The sequence below is a fragment of the Cervus elaphus genome, chromosome 12, assembly GCF_910594005.1.
Source record: "Cervus elaphus chromosome 12, mCerEla1.1, whole genome shotgun sequence".
Classification (NCBI taxonomy): Eukaryota; Metazoa; Chordata; class Mammalia; order Artiodactyla; family Cervidae; genus Cervus; species Cervus elaphus.
This window is the reverse complement of record NC_057826.1, coordinates 43,476,119-43,500,654: the sequence shown is the minus strand read 5'-3', so window position 1 is coordinate 43,500,654 and position 24,536 is coordinate 43,476,119. Positions and strand designations below refer to the sequence as shown.

Genomic DNA, 24,536 nt, shown 5'->3' with positions numbered 1-24,536 from the left:
TTTTCTCTGGAACATTATTACAGTTTGTAATTCTGTTTCTTGTGATTGTTTGATTTCTGTCTGTTTCTCCCACTAGTCTTCAAAGTCTATTAGGGCTGAGTCTGTGTCTATTTTGCTAATGGTGTGTAGTGTCTGGGACGTGGTAGACAGTCAATACATATTTGTGCTTCAGAGAGTGAATGGAGATGAGAAGCAGTGGCTGAAGCATTTAGCAGAAATAATAATGTGTTTGTAGTGGTTGCAGCTGCTGGCAGAATTGGATGTAGAAGCCAGAAAAGTGAGCCATAGATTCCCTGACTGTGGAGGATAATCAAGGCAGATACAAAAGACCAACTGTTGTCTAATTCTGAGGCACATGAACTTCAACACCATAGTCCCTTAAAAGAATTACTTTGTCATGCTGTAAGCATCACCCAGAATGTTTCAGTAGTCTGGAGGGCATCCTCTCTGCAGGCTGTTCAAGGCCAGCTAAGGCATTTCTGTGCCCATATGGTTAGCAACACTGAGCAATAATTTAAAGGGCCAAAAAGTACATAGTGTGGTTTTGGATATATACATATCAAAAAATCAAAAGCTGCCACATTTATCAGCTATTTAGATATTCACATACCTAGATTTTCTTGTTTGCCAAAAATCCTATGTAGCTGAGGTTTTGCCATGTGTGGTTTCTATTTGCTTTCTTATATTGTTCTCTGCCTGTTTCATGTTTCTCCAAGATTGCTGCTAGAAGCCATTGACTGTCTCAAATTTTTTTTTTTTTTTGATGTGATTTCTTTCTTTTTTTTTCTTTTTTTCTTTATTAGTTGGAGGCTAATTACTTCACAACATTTCAGTGGGTTTTGTCATACATTGACATGAATCAGCCATGGAATTACATGTATTCCCCATCCCGATCCCCCCTCCCACCTCCCTCTCCACCCGATTCCTCTGGGTCTTCCCAGTGCACCAGGCCCGAGCACTTGTCTCATGCATCCCACCTGGGCTGGTGGTCTGTTTCACTATAGATAATATACATGCTGTTCTTTTGAAACATCCCACCCTTACCTTCTCCCACAGAGTTCAAAAGTCTGTTCTGTATTTCTGTGTCTCTTTTTCTGTTTTGCATATAGGGTTATCATTACCATCTTTCTAAATTCCATATATATGTGTTAGTATGCTGTAATGTTCTTTATCTTTCTGGCTTACTTCACTCTGTATAATGGGCTCCAGTTTCGTCCATCTCATTAGAACTGATTCAAATGAATTCTTTTTAACGGCTGAGTAATATTCCATGGTGTATATGTACCACAGCTTCCTTATCCATTCGTCTGCTGATGGGCATCAAATTTTGTTTTATACATGTTTATTGACTCACATTTGTGACAGTGATGTAGTAATGCCAGTTTTTTCTTTTTCATTTCAGCATGTCTTCAAATTAGAACAAGAAGAATATATGAAAGAACAAATTCCATGGACACTCATAGATTTTTATGATAATCAGCCTTGCATTAATCTTATAGAATCTAAACTGGGCATTCTAGATTTGCTGGATGAGGAATGCAAGGTAAGTATGATTTTCTGATGTATTTAATATATCAAAATTTTGCATTGCGGTAAAATGGTAAATAGGTTTTAGTAGAGATTCACTAGTATATCATGAAGTGCCACAGTGGCAACAAGTGGGGGTTACCCTAACTTGCATTCTGAAGGGTCACTGACTCCAAAGGGTTCAAAATACAGTTGAAACTAGGAAAATCTCCCTTCCCTTTTCAGCTGATTCTAAGTTATGTGAAAAACTGGCATTAGATACAGCTACTGCCAATTTTAGTCACTTTTGTTATTGATATGCTTATATTTGGTACTTTTGTTCAATGGTATGATATAGTTCAGGAAATGTAAGAAATTGTACAAAATGTATTTTGAATAATAGTTCTAAATGTCTATAATTTTAAACTTGACTAGTTGTTCTTTATTACTTATATATATGGTGGGTAAGGAGTTTTAGTTTTAATATTTGAAGATGCAGCATGTGGAAAAAATATTGGATCCCTGGCTTCCCTGATGAGTGATCCTAGACAAACAACCTATCCTTTCCCTTAGTTGTTCTTTAGTTTATATACCATAAGTTACAAGTTCATGTAGGCTGATCCTCCTAAGCATCCAGATTTCCTACAACATTAAGAATGCAAAGACAAATACTGGATGTTTTCACTTATATGTAAAATCTAAAAAAATAAAATGGACAAATGAATGTAACAAAACAAAAAGAGCCTCCCGGATATTAGAGAACAAACTAGTGGTTACCATTGTAGAGATGGTTGGTAGGAAGGGCAAGATAGGTGAAGGCAGGATTAAGAGGAACAAACTACTAGGTATAAAATAAATAAGATACAAGGATGTAATGTACAGCACAAGGAATATAGTCAGAGTTTTATAGTAAACTTCACATGGAGTATAACCTATAAAAATATTGAATCACTATGTTTTACTGCAACTAATATAATACTGTACATCAATTATACCTTAATAAACAAAAAGAATACATGTAAAGGTGTTCAGTTTCACTTGAAATTAAATAAAACATAAATCAAAACAAAAATAGGACACTGCTTTTTACCTATCAAGTGAGTTTAAATTTGATAATACCAAATTAGCATTTATTACATATATACTCTTGATGAAGGACAAAAATTAGTACAACATATTTTTGAGGAATATTTATCAAGATTTTAAATACACATACCTTTAGAACCAGAAGTAGAAATGCTGAGAGTTTACCCTATGAATATACTTACAAAAGTATCCAAAGTTTTTGTTTAAAAGGAGTCATTGTGGCAGTTTTCATAATAACAAAAAATCAGTAACAGCCTAGTAGTCATAAATACAAGAATGCTATTATTAAGAGGAAAAAAAAATACAAGGATGGCTAAGTTGAAGATCCCTCTTGGTAAATGTCACATTGCACATGAAAATATGTGGGTTATTTTTAAATATCTTTTGATACTGATTTCTAACATAATTCCACAGTGATAACAGACTCTGTATATTTTCAATACCTTTAGGCCTTGACATTTTTGCAGCTTGTTTTATATCCCTGGATATGTCCCAGTGTGTCCTTGTTTACAGTCTATGGGAACTTGAATAGAATTTGTATCCTACTGTTGTATAAAAATTGTATAAATCTTAATTATGTTGAATTGGTTCACAGTGCTTTTCAGATCTAGTAGATCCTTCTACTTCTCTGTATATTCATTCTATTAATTTTTGATTTTGAAACTCCAACTAAAATCTTAATTTATCTACTTAAAAAAATACTTGTAATATATAGTGGAACTATATGTAACCTTGTTCTATATTTTTCAAATCTCCTCTAAATGTGTTATCATACTTTCATAATTTAAAGAAATAAAAATTTTTACAAATGTAAGAAGTTTATAGAATGATACTATTTGTATCCATGGCTTTAAAGACAGATAAAGCAGTTGGTGGAAATGGCGAAAGGAGACTATTCTCTGTTTTACAGCTTTCTGAATTATATAAATAATCTACTATGTGCAAATGTTATCTTTATTTAACAAATTGTTTAAAATATATGATAATCATGGTGTTTCATCTTTCATTTGTGAGGCTTTCATTGCTTTAAAAATCTATTGAGTATTTATTTGATGACCCTTGGTCCAGGCAGATTGAGTTACTCAAAGCTTGGGCTGAGTCACCTATGGGCAGGTCTCAGTCGTTGCTTTTCGTTCCCAGGTGGCGCTAGTGGTAAAGAATCTGCCTGCCAATGCAAGAGACCCAAAATCTTAAGTTTGATCCCTGGGTCAGACAGACCCCCTGGAGTAGGAAATGGCAATCCACTTTAGTATTCTTGCCTGAAAAATTACATGGACAGAGGAAAACACACACACACACACACACAGACACCCCAATCATTGATTTGGGACCTCTGAGAGAGAAATGTGAAAGGAATGAGTTCCTGAATTGGATGTTAAAGTTGTTAGGCAAAGCCAAAACACGGTCTCTTGGGTGATGCATCAGAAGAATCTCATAATAATATTCACCTTGTTTTCTTACTCTTTTTTTCCCCTGAATGTAGATGCCTAAAGGTACAGATGACACCTGGGCCCAAAAATTGTACAACACACATTTGAACAAATGTGCACTATTTGAGAAGCCCCGCCTATCAAACAAAGCTTTCATCATCCAGCATTTTGCTGACAAAGTAAGGAAGCTTTATTATCTCTTTTCTATTTGAATACTTAAGTTCAAAGAGGAAAAAAATCAATAGTCAATAGATAGCAGTTTTTTCTTTGCTGAGCTTTCATTCTTTAGCTCTTTTTTGGAAAAGTAAGCTTAATTGTTGAAGAAGGCAATGGCACCCCACTCCAGTACTCTTGCCTGGAAAATCCCATGGATGGAGGAGCCTGGTAGGCTGCAGTCCATGGGGTTGCAAAGAGTTGGACACGTCTGAGCTACTTCACTTTCACTTTTCACTTTCATGCATTGGAGGAGGAAATGGCAACCCATTCCAGTATTCTTGCCTGGAGAATCCCAGGGACGGGGTAGCCTGGTGGGCTGCTGTCTGTGGGGTCACACAGAGTCGGACATGGCTGAAGCAACTTAGCAGCAGCAGCAGAAGCAAGCTTAATTGTTGGTTTATTGGTTTAACCTAAATGGAATTATATTATGAAATAAGTGAGTGTTTACAGTCCTGTATATATAATTCTGAAATCCAAGAAACTCTGAAATACACAAGTATTTTCATAATCCATTTAGTGGCTAAACCTGATCTTTGACCTGAAGTAACATGAGGTTATTTATAGTCTTTATTTACCCCAGTTAGGTGGATATTTATATATTTCAGTATATAAATATTAATATGTTTGATTACAGATTGCTGCTTCAGGTCTACTTAAAGATTCTGGGTTCTAAAGCATAGTGACCCCAGAGGTTTCAGAAAAGAAATTGTGGATGAGTGTGGCCCTCTGAGATTGATTCAGTGGGTCCCTGCTAATAAGGCATGCAGACCTGCTGCTTCTCAGGTTCTAGAGTCTACTCAGAAAATCTGGAGCTATGACACTAGTTTATATTTCAAGGAGGTTATGGGGGTAGGCTTCTGGTAAGTTTCCCATGGTCCCTGTCAGGAATTGACGGTTTTCAGAGTCTGTCCTTCGTGTAGCTGGAGATCTTTAGATGGCTTCAGGGCCATCTAAGGGCTTTGTAGTACAGACTGGGGACCCTTGAGTGGTAGATAGCTGAAGTCTTTTAGAAACGGGGAGCATCCAGTCTCATGTAGGCCTACTTACCAACTCATACAGTATTTACCCAGCCTCCACCTCTGTCCATGATCATCACTTCAGCTTTCTGCCAGATAGCTATTTCTGCCAAATAGCTATCAGAAGAGAGTCCTTCTGACCCTCTCTCTCACTTCAGTCTCTTCTTCCCCAAAGGAGACTTTCCCCTGCAGAAAGGTGAACCAGGTTTGGAGGAGATACAGTGGTTGGCCTTGGGGGAGCTCTCTTTGACTTGCTTGAGAGAAGAGAACAGCTTCTTATGAGTCTGCTTACGCATGAATTGGGATCATCTTTTAGATCACAGTTAATCAGCACTGCCACTGCTCTCTAGGAAAAGCAGTATTTCAGAGTTTCACTCTAGAGTTAACATGCTTCTTACCAAGAATGATACTAGTTTCTTAGAATAAAACTAATAATACTTCACTGAGAGCCCATCATATAGCCTGGGCCTAATACTTATTTTTGTTGTTGATGATATATTGTATCTCTTCAAAGCTTTTATTAGCTAATGAGATTTTCCAATGTGTTTTCAGGTGGAATACCAGTGTGAAGGCTTTCTGGAAAAGAATAAAGACACTGTTTTTGAAGAACAAATTAAAGTTCTTAAATCAAGCAAGGTAACTTTGTATAGGCTTTCTCCAATCAGAATATATTCATTAAAATGTTCATGATTTACACATTAGCTTTTTCACAATAATAATAATTTTTCTAACAAAAATCAGCCTTATTGTTGATTTAATTTATCAAATAGATGTGTCATGTCGTATTTTAAATGCTTTACAAACGTTAATTCATCTAATCCTATGATGAGGTGATATTATCACTGCTCCCGTTTTACAGAGGTGGGAACTGAGGCACAGAAACTTTGTAGCTAGTCAGTTTCCAAGCCAAATTAAAATTCAGGCTGTTGAGCTGAGAGTCTGCATTTTTAACCATGATGCAGTAGTATTTTATGTGAAATTATTGCCTCACAGCAGTTCCAGGCTCTCTTGTGCCTTTGTGAGACACCATGAGAGAAAATTGATGGCTTTTGTTTTTTGCTATGTCATTTTGAAGGAATGCACCAGAAACATGGCCTTAAGCATTCCATCAGGTAAAAACTGACCTCTGGATCACTGACTGAGTGCAATTTCAGATGTGGTCCGAAGCACTTTGAAATTATTCTTCTGAGGCTTAGATACCAGAAACACTGCATTCTAGTAGGAAAAGAATATTCCAGATTGTAATGAACTGTGATGTATATCTGGGGTTGATTATGAGGTCGATCCCAACCTCCACCCTCTGACTCTCATCGGGAAAGCATTGGGAGGGAAGCACAGCTCAGGTTCATCCTACAGGGAGCAAACCAGGAAGTTAGTTACTTGGTTACTTACTTTAACAAAGTAGATATTCAAGTATTCAGTGAAAGATTAAAAATATTCATGTGAATTCTTATGGATTTCTGACCAGCACTTTCTGTTTTTCTGTTTTTTTCTAAGAAAGTCCTTTTTAACTTCAATGGAATGTTATATGAACATTTTGAATAAAATGTTTTTGGAATAAAAACTTTTACTTTCAATTATTTTGATAATAGATCATATAAGGACCAAATTCCAGTTTTAACTCTCAGAAAATAATAAGTCTATTGTCTTAAGTATCTGTAGGAAAAGTCAATTTTTCACTTATCCTTGTAAGCCCTGAATACTAATGCTTTATAACTCATAGGAATGATGTGTAAGAGAAAATTCTCTCACAGTGCCAATTACTGATGTTGTTTACTTTTTGTTGTTGTTCAAAAACAGTCAGGTCCAACTCTTTACGACCCCATGGCCTGCAGCACGCCAGGGCTTCCTGGCCTTCACTATGTCCTGGAGTTTGCTCAAACTTATATCTGTTGAGTTGATGATGACATCCAACTGTCTCATCCTCTGTTACCCCCTTTTCTTCCTGCCCTCAATCTTTTCCAGCATCAGAGTCTTTTCCAACAAGTTGGCTCTTTGCATCAGATAGTCAAAGTATCAGAGCTTTAGCTTTAGTATCAGTTATTCCAATGAATATTCAGGGTTGATTTCCTTTAGGATTGACTGGTTTGATCTCCTCACAGTCCAAGAGACTCTCAATAGTCTTCTCCAGCTCCATGGTTCGAAAGCATCAATTCTTTGGTGCTCAGCCTTCTTTATGGTCCAACTGTCATATCCATACATGACTACAGGAAAAACCATAGCTTTGACTATACAGATCTTTGTTGGCAAAGTGAAAAACCATGGAATTCTAATGGTACTACTCTAAATAATTTAGCTTACACTGAGCATTCATCGATTCTTATTCCCCAGGCACCCATAATCTTTTGTGACTTTATTCTGAACTTTTCTGATTGGCTAGTGAATCCTTCATTTCCAGAAAGTAGCTGTGCATTCTGAGGAATCATTTGGGGTGACTTCCAGTCTCTATGGGGCTTCCCAGGTGGCACTAGTGGTAAAGAACCCGCCTGCCAATGCAGGAGACATAAGAGACATGAGTTCGATCCCTGGGTTGGGAGGATCCCCTGGAGAAGGGCATCTTCTCAGTATTCTTGCCTGGAGAACTCCTGGTTAGAGAAACCTGGTGGGCCACAGGGTTGCAAAGAGTTGGACACTACTGCAGCGACTTAGCCAGCACAGCCCGTCTCCATAGCGCTGCTGCAGTTGGGGTAGAGGGGGTGTGAGATGCACATCCACTGCTCCCAGTCAGCAGAGAAAACCCACCCAAGGGTATGAGCTTCATATTTTAATTTTTCTGTATCTGATAGGAAGTAAGTGTAACCTACTGCTGATTTGTACTCTTGGAAGTACTAACTTTAGAAGATCAATATTTGTGTTATGTGCTTTATTTTGTGGTGATACAGTGTGGGGTTCTGTTTGTGTGTGTATCTGCTTTGTCTTGTTTTTTTTCCTGTAGTTTTGCAGCTTCTGGCCAAAATTGTCAACCTAAAAAAGAATTAAGGTATTAAAAAACTTAACAGAAGGTGTCTTAATTTATATTTTCCCACCATAAAAATATCTTCTGTTGCCACATCGAGTATCAAGAAACACATAAATTGGGACTTGACTAAATACTATTAAATTGTAGTTCTACCAAATGCCATGAAAAAGAATTGTAACCTCTGCTCTCAGTGTTGCTAATTGATAAGGGGAAGCACAGTTCATCTACTGAGCTTATGCTGCAAACCTCTCATCTGTAAAATAGACTCATGATAGTATCTTCTTTCAAGTGTTGTTATGAAGATTAAATAGGTTGTATTAAGCTCTCAGAGCAGTACTTCATGTATAAAAAGTTTAATGAATAATGGTGTTGTTACTGAGATGATTTCCCACATCTTCATGAAGCAGTTACTTGGATGCTTCTGTCTTTTTTAATACTATTTCATAGACATATAGGTTCAGCCTTAAACTATTCAGATTCCTTTCTTAAGTATAGACAGATCAAAGAAACAAGATGGAATGTCCAGGCATATCTACCTACTTATATATCTGACTGTTTCTCTGCCTTTCTTTCTTCAAATAAAGTTGGAATCCTCAGTCAATAGGATGAGGAGTGCTGAGACTGTGTAAGCTGGTTGGTTTGAGATCCATGAGGAAGGCCAGTGTGGCTGGAGTGAGTAGGTGATGGTAGGTGAGTAGAATGTGTAGGATGGGTAGAGAGAGGCCACTTTTTGGAGGGAAGTATGGTAAAGAGTTGGAGAAGGAAATGGCAACCCACTCCAATATGCTTGCCTGGAGAACCCCCACGGAGCCTGGAGTGTGCTACAGTTCATAGGATCGCAAAGAGTTGGACACAACTTAGCAACTGAACAACAACAACAATGGTAAAGAGTATGGATTTTATTCCTGTTGTTTTGGAAAGTTTGGACAGTTTTCATATGGGGGATGATATGCTATTGTGTGGAGATATGGGGAAGGCTGGAAATGGGGAGTAGTAATCCAGGGAAGAGACAGTGGATTAAGATACTGAAGTTATAACAGTGGAAATGGCTTATCATTTATTTGTGGGGAGAGTTGACAGGTCTTGTTGATGGTTTGAGTATGGAGAGTGGGAAAAGGGGAGAAATTGAAGATTATTTCTGTGTTTTGGGCCTCAGTGCTGGATAAATAATGGTGCCACTTACTGAGGTGAAGACATAAAAGATCAAGCTTTGAGAGAAAGAATCAAAAGAGTTCTGACTTGGACTCATGGAGATGGAGAACAGACTTGCGGTTGCCCAGGGGGAATGGGTTGGGGGAGGGATGGGGTGGGAGGTTAGAGTTAGCAGATATAAGCTATTATATATAAAGTAGATTGGGCTTCCCTGGTGGCTTAGACAGTAAAGCGCATCTGCCTGCAGTGCGGGAGACCCAGGTTTAATCCCTGGTTTGGGAGATCCCCTGGAGAAGGAAATGGCAACCCACTCCAGTACTCTTGCCTGGAAAATTCCAAGGACTGAGGAGCCTGGTGGGCTATAGTCCATGGGGTCGCAAAGAGTCGGACATGACTGAGCAACTTTACTTTCACAAAGTGGCTTAGCAACAAGGTCCTACTGTTGCAGCACAGGGAACTATATTCAATATCCTATGACAAACCATAATGGGAGAGAATGTGAAAAAAGAACATATATGTATGTATCAGAGTCACTTTGCTTTTAGTGGAAATTAGCATGACATTGTGGATCAGCTATGCTTCAATTAAAATAAAAGTTCTGTCTTGGACATGTTTTGCCCAAGATGGCAATTAAGTAGTCAAGTGGACATATCATATAGGAAGTTGGAAATGTAAGTCAGCAGGTCAGAAGGAAAGTCAGAGTAGGTCATATAAATTCATAGTCTTTAGAGCAAGATGGCACTTAAAGCAATAGCACTAGATAAGATTGCTTAGTGAGAACAAGTAGGTTAAAATAGTAGAGAATAAGGCTTTCAACTTCTGGAGATTGGCCTGAGGAAGAACCAGGAAAGAAGTCTGGAAAAATGGCCATGAGGAGGCAGGAACGCTGCCTAAAGAAGAAATCTTAGAGTAGTTTCTAATATGACAATGTAAAACCCACTTTTTAGAAATGGAAACTCAATGTAGAGAATTTTAAATTAATAATTTGTATAAAGAGGACACAAAACTTATGCATATACATGTGTGTGTGTATATTCTGAACTCTCAACATTGAGTAGTTTTCTGGTAGATATTGTAGAGATTTAGTTAAATTGTAGCACCAGTGGTGAATATGATATTTCAAACCAGCTCTGTTAACCATTGTACACAGAAGAGACAAAAACAAATTTAGGTAGGCAGTGCTAATGTAGAGCTACCAACTTGTAAATGATAGAACAGTATAGATAGATTCCAGAGTACTTGGCCTATTATCAAGTAACTTAACATCTTAACTCCGTGCTGAGTTTTCAGGTCAAATCTATTAGGAACTCTTATTTTTCCCTTTGTAATACAATATAATGGTAAAACATTCCCCCCTCCCCTACTTTATAGCCAACCAAGCTATATGAACTCTGTAAATCAAAGGATACATTCATTTGTGTAGCAAACAGCCCACGCTATATGAACTCTGTAAATCAAAGGATACATTCATTTGTATAGCAGCCGTTATTGGTATGTCATATATAACAATTTGTTATATACATCATGAATTATATCCTAAAGTATCCTTATAGTTAATATACACATTGTAGCTAACAAAATTAACTGATTTTGTTGTGTAATGAAAAAATTCTCTTAAGAAAATTATTTCTTCTGGAGATACTCTGAGATTATTAGATAAATAATTGGTTGTTGCAATTATACTTTGACTTATAAGAAGGATTTATTTTATTTCTATGGAATGCATCACTATTGTAAAGATATGTACATATATCAAAACGTTCCTGTTTATTAGTTTGAAGTCTCTTTTGTTCCGTAAATTTTTTTCCCAACCACTTTAACTTATACTATCCATTCATTTATTAACTACCAGATCTTTTAATAGTCTTTCATTTCGTTATCCTGATAGAACACAAAATTGATTGCAGGAATTATGCAGTTAAGTTATAAATCCTTTGAAAACAAATGCAAAGCTTTACTCTTTTTCCTATAATCCAAACTACTTTCTAAAAATTACTATTAACTCATGATTTTTTTAAACCTTATATTGTAGAACTAGTTCTTGACACCCTTCCCGATTGTAATGTTTTTTAGCTGATGCTAAAATGTTTAAAATTTATTTTTATTTATTTATTTTTTTTAGAGCAAATATGTCAATTTAATTCAATATTCGGATATATATTTGGGGGGGGGTTAGTCCTTTTTTTTTTTATTTTTTTGGGGGTTTTGTCATACATTTATATGAATCAGCCATAGATTTACACGTATTCCCCATCCCGATCCCCCCTCCCACCTCCCTCTCCACCCGATTCCTCTGGGTCTTCCCAGTGCACCAGGCCCGAGCACTTGTCTCATGCATCCCACCTGGGCTGGTGATCTGTTTCACCATAGACAGTATACATGCTGTTCTTTTGAAACATCCCACCCTCACCTTCTCCCACAGAGTTCAAAAGTCTGTTCTGTATTTCTGTGACTCTTTTGCTGTTTTGCAAATAGGGTTATCGTTACCATCTTTCTAAATTCCATATATATGTGTTAGTATGCTGTAATGTTCTTTATCTTTCTGGCTTACTTCACTCTGTATAATGGGCTCCATTTTCATCCATCTCATTAGAACTGATTCAAATGAATTCTTTTTAATGGCTGAGTAATATTCCATGGTGTATATGTACCACAGCTTCCTTATCCATTCATCTGCTGATGGGCATCTAGGTTGCTTCCATGTCCTGGATCTGAAAGAGACACGTGCACCCCAATGTTTAAAATTTAAAATCGATGGGCATTTCCCATGGATTAAGATTTCAGATCTCAGCAAAGCAGTTTTGATTTCATTTTCCCCAGAAAAGGTTGTAGAATTATTGCATTTTCCACCTATATTTCTGTAGCACTTATGTCACCTTCTGCTCATATTTTTGGCTCCTACCACAGATACTGATTATTTCTGGAATGTGACTCTGAATGGAGTTACTTAAGGAAGGGAATCACTATGGATTGCAAATCATCCTAATGTTTCTGTAAAGATTTCCATTTGAGTTTGGGTTCAGAGTGTGATTTCCTTTTACTATTTCTGACTCAGTTTAAGATGCTACCAGAATTATTTCAAGACGATGAGAAGGCCATCAGCCCAACCTCAGCCACCTCTTCAGGGCGCGTGCCTCTCACCCGCATTCCTTCAAAGCCCACCAAAGGCAGACCAGGCCAGACGGCCAAAGAGCACAAGAAAACAGTGGGGCACCAGGTGAGTTCCGGGAGCCGTCGCTGCGGTGCTGCTTCCCTTATGACTCCACTGGGGCCTCAGGTCTTCCTTTGTCAGCCTCCCAGGTGGGGTCCTCAGGTGACAAGAGGCTGGAGCGCTCCCTGTGAGAATGTGGAGCTCTGTCCATTCATACTTCCATACTGCTCCTCTCATATCACAGACCCATGACTGTAGAAGCTTTGCCCAAAATCATTTTTTCTACATTTTAATTCTTCTGGTGCACATTTTCCCTCACAAACCACTGCTGCCTTTGTTTTGGCCTCTGGCTGTTTCCTCTCTGGAGTTGTACAATTCCTGCAGCCCAGGAACCCTGCCCCCTCATTTCTGATGTCTTGTGCACCCCGGGGTAGGTGGGGGGGAGGCACGGGAAACATGACAGACAAGCTCTGTGCCCGAACAAGGGTTTGGGCCTTGGGCAGGAGACTGCGTGCTAGTCAGTTTGTTTTCCTGAGTAGACAAGAAGCAGGGCCTGACACAGGCCCACAGCCCTCAGCCTCATGCCATGTCCCTAGAGGTGACCCCAGCCTGGCTGTATAATCTAAGATTCTCCCCCTCATTTCCTGTACTTTTTTGAAGTCATCTGCTACTTTTTTCAGTATTGTACAGCAAAATTCCCACTGTACATGATTAAATGACCTTAATATCCTTAAAGCAAGGTTGTATTTTTAGTCAAAGTTTTGAGTGTACAACAGAAAGCCACAGAAATCTGTATTAAAAGTGGGGTGAAATGTGTGTGGAAGAGTGAACCCTAATATAATAATAATGATGCTGTGTCCAAATAGGTTCATCAACTGTAACAATTGTACCACTGTGATGGGGAAGGTTGATAATGGGGAGGCCATGCCTGTGCCAGGGCAGAGGGTATGTGGGAATTTACTGTGTCTTCTGTCTGACTTTGCGGTAAACCTTAAACCACTCTAAGAAAATAAAGTCTATTTTAAAGAGTCTGAGGGAGAGGGGAAATTAAGAATTCCCCACAGAGCAGAGTAAGCATATGAATGGTAGGGTTTAAGGAAATTTCAACCGAAAGCCCTAGCAGCTCCACTACTGGGGGCCAGTCAGGTTCACAGGTGGTTAAGTCATCTCCACTAGTGCCATTAGAAGAAAAGTTTAGGTTGTTTTATGTCATCTTTGACTTTGACAGACCTTGATGTGCCTTTCTGCTCTTTTTCATGCAGTTCCGAAACTCCCTCCACCTGCTTATGGAGACCCTGAATGCCACTACCCCTCACTATGTGCGCTGTATCAAGCCTAACGACTTCAAGTTCCCATTCACGTAAGTATTTCTCAACTGCTGAATTTAAAAGGATCCATATCTCATAAGGATTGTCGAATCAACAGCTGGGAAAAAAAATACATGGGTGAATCTTCATCCCTTGTAGAAGGAAATGACTAGTTAATAGAATTTTTTTCAGTTTTTGTTCCCTTTTAAGAGTTTGAAAACAGGGACTTCCCTGGTGGTCCAGTGGCCAAGACTTCACGCTCCCACTTGTTGGGGCCTGGATTCAGTTCTTGGTCAGGGAACTAAGATCCACAGGCCATGCAGTGTAGACCGAAAAAAAAAAAAAATGTGAGAACAAATTAGCATCTGGCCTTCTGACAATTTTAAACATTTGAGGTCAACCACAAAGTTCTAGTTCTACTTTCTATTTTGAATTTACTTCAGTTTAAGATCTTTTTGGTTAATTTGGGCTTCAGTTAAAACCAGAGCTGGGTGAGATAAGATTGCTTTAGCAAAGGCTCATAATCATCCCTGCTGCTTTTCAACTGTTGAAAGCATCAGAGGAGTCTGCTTTTTACCACGTATCTTGTCCTCCATCAATATCATATGTGACAGGAAGTTTTTTCCAAAACAGAAACATTTCTCTAATTTTGAAGGTAATGCATGCACATTGTAAAAACAATTTTCAGGAAATATAGAATAGTATAAAAGTAAATGAAAAAGTATTTCATTATACCTAGAGAGGTAATAAGTATTAACTGGCATAGATCCTTCTTGATCAGTCCTTCCCTGCTCTGTGTGTGTATCTGTGAGAAAGAGAGAGAGGTTAATAAGAGAGAAGGAATCATGCTGTAATTGCAGTTTTACTTCATTTTCAACTTAATAAATTGTGACTGTTTTCCATTTTCATAAATACAAATCGTTATCACCATTTTAATGGCTATATCATATCCCATTTTAGAGACATACCGTCACTCATTTAAGTTATTCCCTGTTGATGGCCATTTGGGTTATTCCTTGGCTATGATTAACATCTCTTGCCAAACATTTCTGTATATTTGCCTGCCTGAATATCTCCTTAGACTGCTGTATTTCTAGAACAGGAATTTGTGGGTCAAAGATCAGGCACCTTCCCAAACACTGTAATAACTCCCACTCTGCAGCGTGTGCGTGCTCCTTCACCTATGCCCCTGCCACTCCTGCCCGCTGGAGATTCTGCCTTAGACTGCAGTGCACTTCTCAAAGACTGTTGTATTCTTCTCATTCCCAAGAAGCCTTTCTGGAGGAGCTGAGAAGCAGGAAGAAGCTTTCATGCCCTGGGCAACTCTCCTGGACAGCTCCAGGGCCCGTTACCTTGCATCAACCAACCCCATCTCCCATCACCAACAAAACACTGAGAAGATAGCACCACAGCAGCCTCAGATAGGTCATTCAGGGCATAACTAGGGAGTAAGGGGAGTGATCATCCTGTAAGAAGCAGGCCTTGCTATTTCCTTTTTTAGTGTCAATTTGACATTAAGGTGCTGTTTATCTAGAGTGAACTGCAGGTAAGATATAAAATATTTTTCACTGACATGGACACTGTTAATGATTAGTATGTATACACTGAGTTAAATAGCTTTTAGAACACCAGTAATTAACAACAACAACAAAAAAAAACCAACTGGGGCACGTTTAATTTGTTCTTCTTGTTAAAGAAATCTCCAGAGCTGGCCGGTCTTTATTCTGGGGTAGCTCTGTCTGGTGAACTAAAGAATTATGAGACCAACTAGTCAGGCCAAGGCATGTAATGAGTATCACACAGTACAGAGGAGCTTGGGCTTTTTAAATAAGCTCAGTGGTATTTCTTATGAGTTTTTGGTGTATATTCTTACTGCTAGTGATCTTCCCCACTCTCAAAATGGAGTTTTCAATTTTGAATCAGTACTCCAACATTTGAATTTTTTTTTCTAATTTATTCATTTGGCTCTTTACAAAAGAATTCAGTCTCTGGATTGAGGACAGTAGTTTGTGGCTAGAACCAGATTTTTGTGTGCTAATGATTTCTACCTTTACTCATAGGTTTGATGAGAAGAGGGCAGTGCAGCAGCTGAGAGCATGCGGTGTCCTGGAAACCATTCGGATCAGCGCAGCAGGTTTCCCCTCTCGGTGGGCCTGGCAGTTTTCAAATACAAGGGATCCTCACGGGGGAGGTTCCTGCTCCTTTAGATAAGCTGACATGAGTTTCTTTTCATAGGTGGACTTACCAAGAATTTTTCAGCCGCTATCGGGTCCTAATGAAGCAAAAAGATGTACTAAGTGACAGAAAGCAAACATGCAAGAATGTTTTAGAGAAACTGATAGTGGTAAGAAAGATTTTCACTCATCTGTATCTGAACAGATGTTTGCCAAAGGCCTTGTGATTATAACCTGTACAAGTCCTAGGGGTGTCCAAATACCGCTAATTCAATGAATTCAGGAGTGGGAGGGTAGAGAGGCACACTGTCTTGGAGTTCAAGGCTCCCTGTCTCTACGATGGAAGGACTAGTGAGGACAATACAAGAAACAGGATGGTGAGGCCTGAACCCAGACTTCAGATGCATTCTTTTTAGAACTGGGTCATTTTCAATAAAAATTTACCAAGTACTTACTTATGAAAGACACCAGGCCAAATGCTGTGTGATTAAGAAAAAATAAGTCTTAGCCTCAGGTAATATAGTGTCTTTGAAATCAACACATTTTAAAGACAAGTATAATATACCTTAGTGTCTATGAAATCCTGAGTGAATGAGACAAGAAATCAGAGGAAGACAAAGCCACTTCTGCTTTGGGAAGGAGGAACAATTCATGGGAGACATGTATTTTGAGTCAGGCCCTGAAAAGTGGGTAAGACTGTATAAAACCGGAAGGAGACTATCCTAATAGGGAGCAAAGCACATGGAAGCAGGAAAGCATAGTTTTCTCAAAAAACAGTACAGTAGGATTTTTGTTTTTGCAGTAAAATATTGGTGCCTGGGGAGTAAGGAATTCGTTAGGAAATGGGGGTTGGTGTTTGAAGGGTCTTGCCTACCAAGCTAAGGCATTTGCAGACTTTAGAATGCATCAGAGTCACCTACAGGACTTGTTACACTACAGATTGCCAGACCCCACCTCCAGAATTTCTGATTTGGTCGTCTGGGATGCACCCAATAATTTGCACTTCTATCAAGTCCCCAGTGATGCTGATGCTATTTTGAGGACTACACTTGGATAGCCACTGATATATGTTGTGGAGAATTTAAGATTCATGAAATGTCTTTTAAAGGATATTATATTTTCACTTATTTGACATTAGGTTGGATGAATTAACTCACTTTGAAGTAATTAGTAATAATTACTAGCTATTAATTAGATGTAATATCTCTTCTCTGGTAATAATTTTTTTTTTCTTGAAATAGCTTAGGCCACTTTCCTGGTGATGTATAAAAGAATTGGGTCCATTTTGAATTGGCCCAAGTCCTTTCTAGGGAATGAAGAGCAGAAAGTAGGGACAGTCATCCACACCAGCTTCTTCCCCCAGACCTCTGCCAGCTGAGCTTGGGGACCACAGGGCAGAGGAGGGCAGGCTTGGGGAGCAGGGAGATGGGGAGCTGAGATGAGATGGGGCTGGGAGAGGGAACCACTTACTAGCTTTTCCAGCTAGCTTCCTTTGTAAGATTTATTGATTTAAACTAAAATAGTTTTAGATGTATGTGATTTCCTATTTTCTCTTTTCATGTACAGATAGAAAATATTAGCTTACAGTGAAAAGTTATTTTCTCTGTTTTCACATCGAATTTCAGATCACAATATTGATTGTTGCAAATAAACTCTACTCTTTTGATGTGAGATGCTTAATTAATCACATGCTTTTAGATACGTTGGGTCAGAATGTAATAGACCAAAAATAGCATGCCTATCTATCTGTGTTTACTGCTCAACTTTGCTTATAATCAGAAGTCAGTGAGCATTATAAATGATTATATTTTTGAAATATGTAGACGGACTTACTATTGATAAAAACAAGAGATAACTGTTGAGAAACTTAACTCTTAACATGAATATGCAGCATTTTTTATCTTTTTGTTTTTATTTTGTATGTATTACTTCCTGCCTTTTTCTTCACACTGGTGTTTTTGTCCCTTCAGCTTTCTCATGGAACTCACAGCCCGATGTAATCCTTACAGTCCGGGTCAGTCAGAGGGAGTGTGAGCATCTCCATTTCCTTGAGATATTTAAAATACAAACAAGCAAATAGTAGCTGCCTATAACCCACAACCAAGTTTTGGGCCTCAGATAATAATTCCAGGTAGACTAATTCTGGAAAATAACTCTTAAACTGCAGTTTTCCTTAAAGTCCCTTCTATTCGCTCAACTTGCCTAGGATCAAAAAGCTGGCTCCATTAGATACTTGTGATGTAGCCCAAGTTTTAGCTAATAGTTTCATCCCTTTACTGATTCTGCTTTTAGACATTTTTTTTCTCTTTAAAATTCACTTATTTGGTCATCATTTCTACTTCTGAGTATGTAGTTTCTTCCAAATACAGGACAAGGACAAATACCAGTTTGGGAAGACAAAGATCTTTTTCCGGGCTGGTCAAGTGGCCTATCTAGAAAAATTGAGGGCAGACAAGCTGAGGGCTGCCTGCATCCGGATCCAGAAGACGATTCGAGGGTGGCTGCTGCGGAAGAAGTACCTGCGCATGCGCAAGGCTGCCATCACTGTGCAGAGATACGTGCGAGGCCACCAGGCCCGATGGTAGGTGTCCTGGTGGCGTGTACACGCTGGCTCAGGGAAAGCCGAGATTGGAGAGTGCATCTGATTTATTGTCTAAGCCAGGACAGTTTGGGATGGGGTGGTCACCCTACCACTTAAGGCAGTTCAGTTCGGTCACTCAGTCGTGTCTGACTCTTTCCAACCCCATGGACTGCAGCACACCAGGCCTCCCTGTCCATCACCAACTCCCAGAGTTTACCCAAACTCATGGCCATTGAGTCAGTGATGCCATCCAACCATCTCATCCTCAGTCATCTCCTTTTCCTCCTGCCCCCAATCCCTCCCAGCATCAGGGTCTTTTCAAATCAGTCAACTCTTCGCATGAGGTGGCCAAAGTATTGGAGTTTCAGCTTCAACATCAGTCCTTCTAATGAACACTCAGGACTGATCTCCTTTTGGATGGACTGGTTTAATCTCCTTGCAGTCCAAGGGACTCTCAAGAGTCTTCTCCAACACTACAGTTCAAAAGCATCAGTTCTTCGGCACTCAGCTTTCTTTAAAGTCCAATTGTCACATCCACTCAAGGCAACACCTTACCTCTTCTTAGTTCCAAGTAATTAACTCATAAGACAGTTAAATAGAATAGAATTTCACTCACCTTTTTGAATCAAATTGAACCTCAAAAAAAAAAATACAAATTACTGTCTACTCATGTCCTCAGTATGTATTTTTTATACATTTATATTGGGCTTCCCTGGTGGCTGAGCTGGTAAAGTATCTGCCTGCAGTGTGGGAGACCTAGGTTCAATCCCTGGGTTGGGAAATCTGCTGGAGAAGGGAAGGGCTACCCACTCCAGTATTCTGGCCTGGAGAATTCCATGGACTGTATAGTCCATGGGGTTGCAGAGAGTCAGACACTAAGTGACTTTCTCTTTCACTTTTAATGGACTTGAAGAAATCATCTGTAAATTAGGGCAATCATGAATATAACCTGTTAAGAATGATTCCATTGAGGTGTTTTTAGGAGCAATAAGCTGAGAACTGTAGAAAAGAATTAACTTACATGTGATTACATATTAGGATAGTTTTAATTTAGAGCTATCAGAAGACATGAATCAATGATAAAGAACTTATGCCCAAGTAAATAGACTGAGGAAAAACATCATGCATTTGCAATGGATATAGCTCAGGAAGCTGGGGATAAGTAGGTATGGTATTACTGTGTAAACTGGTCCGCTGTGTAAGGGGGACATAGCCTGGGGTAATGAGCACAGTCCTAAAAGGAATAAACCTTTATGACCTTTAGCTTCTTGTAAAATCGAGTAATATGGGACAGCCCACATTTTAGGGTTAGGTAAGGCTCATTTGAGATAACAGATGGACAGATATTCGGGGATCATACAATAACTACAAATATAAGAAATATAAATGTTGATTTAACACGTATGTTATTAGAATAATCAATGGAAGTGCTACTTATTATGCCAAGATACTGGTGCTTTCGTCCTCTACAAAACATGTTCCTGGGTTTTTCTGACTCCTGACAACTCGCCACTCTTTCTCTACCAGCTATGCTAAGTTCCTGCGCAGAACCAAGGCAGCCACTATCATTCAGAAGCACTGGCGCATGTATGTAGCTCGCCGGAGATACAAGATCACGCGGACTGCCACGATTGTCCTTCAGTCTTATTTGCGAGGCTACTTGGCCAGAAATAGGTATCACAAGGTGAGGCATTGTTTTCAACTTTTTTATTCGTCCCATTAACATTAATCAAACTTCACGTCTGTACAAAGTGCCACAGGTCCTCCTACGGATGTAGGACTTGTATGGAGACAAGGAAGATCCCCTGGAGAAGGGATAGGCTACCACTCCAATATTCTTGGGCTTCTCTTGTGGCTCAGCTGGTAAAGAATTCACCTGCAATGCGGGAGACCTGAGTTTGATCCCTGGTTTGGGAAGATCCCCTGGAGAAGGGAAAGGCTACCCACTCCAGTATTCTGGCCTGGAGAATTCCATGGACTGTATAGTCCATAGGCTCACAAAGAGTTAGACATGACTGAGCGATTTTCACTTTCCTTTTCAACCAACAATTGAAATATATTTTTAAATATTAAATAATAAGTACATATTTATTTATTTATTAACATGACTTGGAAAAAGAAAGCTTACCTTTTTTATTCCCTTTGTGTATATAATTTGGGGGGGCGGGGGGAGTGACTTTTTAGTTTCCTGTGGCTGCTGTAATACATTACCACCAACTTGGTAGCTGGAAACAAGAGAAATTTCTCATTGAACTTTCTCACAGTTCTAGAGGCAAGAACTGTGAAAACAAGATGTCAGCAGAGCTACACTCCCTCCAGAAGCTATGGGGAGAGGACCCATTCCTTGCCTCTTCTAGTGCTAGAGGCCACCAGGATTCCTTATACTTTTGTGCCCATATCACTCCAAGCCCTGTCTCCATATTCATTCACATCATCTTCTCTCTGTGTCTAACTTTACTTCCTTTTGCCTGTCTCTTGTGAGAACACTTATGATGGATTTGGGTCCCACCTAGATAATCCAGGATAATCTCTCCATCTCAAGATCCTTAACTTAATTATACCTTCAAAGACCCTTTCCCCAAATAAGGTAACACTTACAGATTCATGGAGGAATCTAGGGGTCTTTATTCAGCTAATTATGGTGAGCTTTGAATAGGTAAAGTATATGACAGATGAACAAATGATTAAGAATGAAACAAATTTGGAAGAACTTACCATGATAAAGTGAAATCAAATGTAATATCAATGTAGTTAAAGTTGTATTAACTGGAGTATGATGCTATAGAAATATTGGACAAATAAGCTTTATGTCTAGCATAATCATTATGACTAGAGATAGTGGATCACCAGATTAGTCTTACCTAATCATCACCTCTAACAATATATGGTCTGATCGATAAACATTTTTTCTCTCTTTTATTTCAGCAAGGTTTTGAGTCTGTTCTTTAGGTTCATCCACCTTATTAGAACTGACTGAAATGTGTCCCTTTTCATGGCTGAGTAGTATTCCATTGTATGTTTGTACCATAGCTTCTTTATCCATTCATCTGTTGATAGATGTATATATAGGTTTCTTCCATGTTCTAGCTATTGTAAATAGTGCTGCAGTGAACATTGGGGTACATGTGTCTTTTTCAACTTTGGTTTCCTCAGGGTATATGCCTAGTAGTAGGATTGCTGGGGCATATGGTGGTTTTATTCCTAGTTTTTTAAGGAATCTCCATACCATCTTCCATAGTGACTGTATCAGTTTACATTCCCACCAGAAGTGCAAGAGGGCTCCCTTTTCTCTCCATCTTCTCCAGCACCCTCTCCAGCATTTATTGTTTGTAGACTTTTTGATGATGACCATTCTAACCTGTGTGAGGTGGTATCTCATTGTAGTTTTGATTTGCATTTCTCTAATAATGAGTGATGTTGAATATCTTTTCATGTGTTTGTTAGCCATCTGTGTGTCTTCTTTGGAGAAATGTGTGTTTAGATCTTTTTCCTACTTTTTGATTGGGGTGTTTGTTTTTCTGGTATTGACTTATGTGAGCTGCTTGTATATTTTTTAAATTAATCCTTTGTTAGTTGTCATTTCCTATTATTTTTTTTCTCATTCTGAGGGTTGTCTTTTCTTCTTGCCTATAGTTTCCTTTGCTGTGCAAGAGCTTTTAAGTTTAATTAGGTCCCACTTGTTTATTTTTGTTTTTATCTCTATTACTCTAGGAGATGGGTCATAGAGGATCTTGCTGTGATTTATGTCATGGAGTGTTCTGTCTATGTTTTCCTCTAAGAGTCTTATAGTTTTTGGTCTTACCTTTAGGTATTTAATCCGTTTTGATTTTATCTTGGTGTATGGTGTTAGGAAGTGTTCTAGTTTCATTCTTTCACTCATAGCTGTCCAGTTTTCCCAGCACCACTTATTGAAGATGCTATCTTTGCCCCACTGTATGTTCTTGCCTCCTTTGTCAAAATTAAGGTACCCATAGGTGTGTGGGTTTATCTCTGGGCTTCCTATCTTGTTCCATTGGTCTATATTTGTTTTTGTGCCAGTACCATACTGTCTTGATGACTGTAGCTTTGTGGTTTAGTCTGGAGACTGTTCTTTAGAATATATTCCTAATAAGCCAGAAATACCCTGATGCTGGGAAAGATTGAAGGCAGGAGGAGAAGGGGACGACAGAGGATGAGATGGTTGGATGGCATCATGGACTCAATGGACATGAGTTTGAGTAAACTCTGGGAGTTGGTGATGGACAGGGAGGCCTGGTGTGCTACAGTCCATGGGCTCACAAAGAGTCAGACACGACTGAGCGACTGAACTAAACTGAATAGTCTAGATCTTGGAGCCCTCTGGACATTGTTAGAAGGAGAGTCAGTTGAGTGATACAGGACATTTCTCTAATCATAGGCAGTATGTGGGCATACTGGACCCTGGACCCTATTCACGTGTTTGTTTTACTTTCTTAATTTAAATTAATTTTAGACAACAAAGAAAAATGGAAAGCTAGTGAGGGTTGAATGAGCATATTTAAATAGCTGTGCTTTGAAGGAAATTTGAAGACAGTTTCCCCAGGTCTTTCTGCCCATGCCTGCTTTATGGTTAAGTGTTCCTTCTTTTCAAGCATGAGCTTTCAAGGGAATGTAAAGCCTTATTAAACTTGACCTATTAGATATGCCAAACTGGTTACTCTCCTGTTTTCCTCAGTACTCTCTTTGGGAACATCTGAACTGGGATTTGAGGCTATTGGTTAGCAGTTGAAGTCTCTAGCCAGCTTAGCTCCCACTGTGACTGGACCTAGTGAGGGTACCAGCTTAGAGACTAGTTCATGTATAGGCCAGTGGCACCCCCTTAGTGATCCTTCTAGCTGTGATTCCAATCTCAGCCTCCCCTTCTCCAGCTTTGGGAGGTCGTAAAGTGAAAGCAAGTGTTATTTAATGTCTCTGACTCATCAATGGAAATGAGATTGAGAATGGAAGCTCTAATTATATACTGTTTCCATTCGGCTGAAATTACAGAAATGGACCAATGTCTGAAGTTACATGGGGGAGAAGGAAATTGAATAGGAACATTGGCATTAATAGCTTTGCCATTGTCTGCTGCTTGAGTTGTTTGTTTTTTGTTTTATTTTTTTAAATTCTGAAAGCCTTCAGTTTGCCATCACTGAGTTTTACCCAGTTTGTCACTAGTCATCCAGATAGACAGGGGCTTCCCTCAGGATTCTGATGTTGAGTGAGATCACAGGATGCCCTGCCCACTGCAGCATGATGCATGGTGACTGCGCTTAGTGGGAACTGAAGGCTACCTTGGCATTAGGAAAACAGCCCAAAGGGGTAGTCTTGAGTTAGCTGAAGACACTATATAGGTCTCTGAAACACCTATGTTTATTTTGTTGTTGTTTAGTTGCTAAGTCATGTCTGACCCCTTTTGGGACCCCATGGACTGTAGCCTGCAAGGCTCTTCTGTCCAGGGGAATTTTCAGGCAATAATATTGGAATGGGTTGCCATTTCCTTCACCAGACGATCTTCCTGACACAGGGCCCAAACCCACATCTCCTGCTTAGCAGGCTGATTCTTTACCACAGAGCCACCAGGGAAACCCATGTTTATTTTATATTTGATGACTTTAAACACAACCACTTATTTCTTTTGTATCATCTGGGATGGCATATGATTTCATTATTTTTCTCAGCTACATAACCTAAAAATAAGAACTGTTTTTTCAATGATCTTACCAAAATGCTACTATCTGAATAGATGGTTTCAGAGATTTTTTCAATTTAAAAAAAGTTTCATAAAAGGTATATTGTATCCCTTTATCATAATCACTAGTGAGTACTTAAGCGAATACATTGTAACATTCATATCACACAAGTTCAGTTCAGTTCAGTCACTCAGTCATGTCCGACTCTTTGCGACCCAATGAATCACAGCACGCCAGGCCTCCTTGTCCATCACCAATTCCCGGAGTC

At 39.1% G+C, this 24,536-nt stretch overlaps 1 protein-coding gene across 8 annotated transcripts in view; it reads left to right on the top strand.

The window, feature by feature from the left end:
- MYO5A (myosin VA) overlaps positions 1–24,536 on the top strand; it is a 199,843-nt gene that overhangs the window by 113,864 nt on the left and 61,443 nt on the right. For all 8 annotated transcript variants that reach the window (XM_043918818.1, XM_043918823.1, XM_043918821.1 and 5 more), the window contains exons 12-20: positions 1,403–1,543; positions 4,076–4,201; positions 5,807–5,890; positions 12,421–12,582; positions 13,779–13,876; positions 15,884–15,970; positions 16,059–16,167; positions 18,367–18,578; positions 20,106–20,262. In XM_043918818.1, the coding sequence (XP_043774753.1) occupies positions 1,403–1,543; positions 4,076–4,201; positions 5,807–5,890; positions 12,421–12,582; positions 13,779–13,876; positions 15,884–15,970; positions 16,059–16,167; positions 18,367–18,578; positions 20,106–20,262 (1,176 nt within the window). The remainder of the gene's footprint in view (positions 1–1,402; positions 1,544–4,075; positions 4,202–5,806; positions 5,891–12,420; positions 12,583–13,778; positions 13,877–15,883; positions 15,971–16,058; positions 16,168–18,366; positions 18,579–20,105; positions 20,263–24,536) is intronic.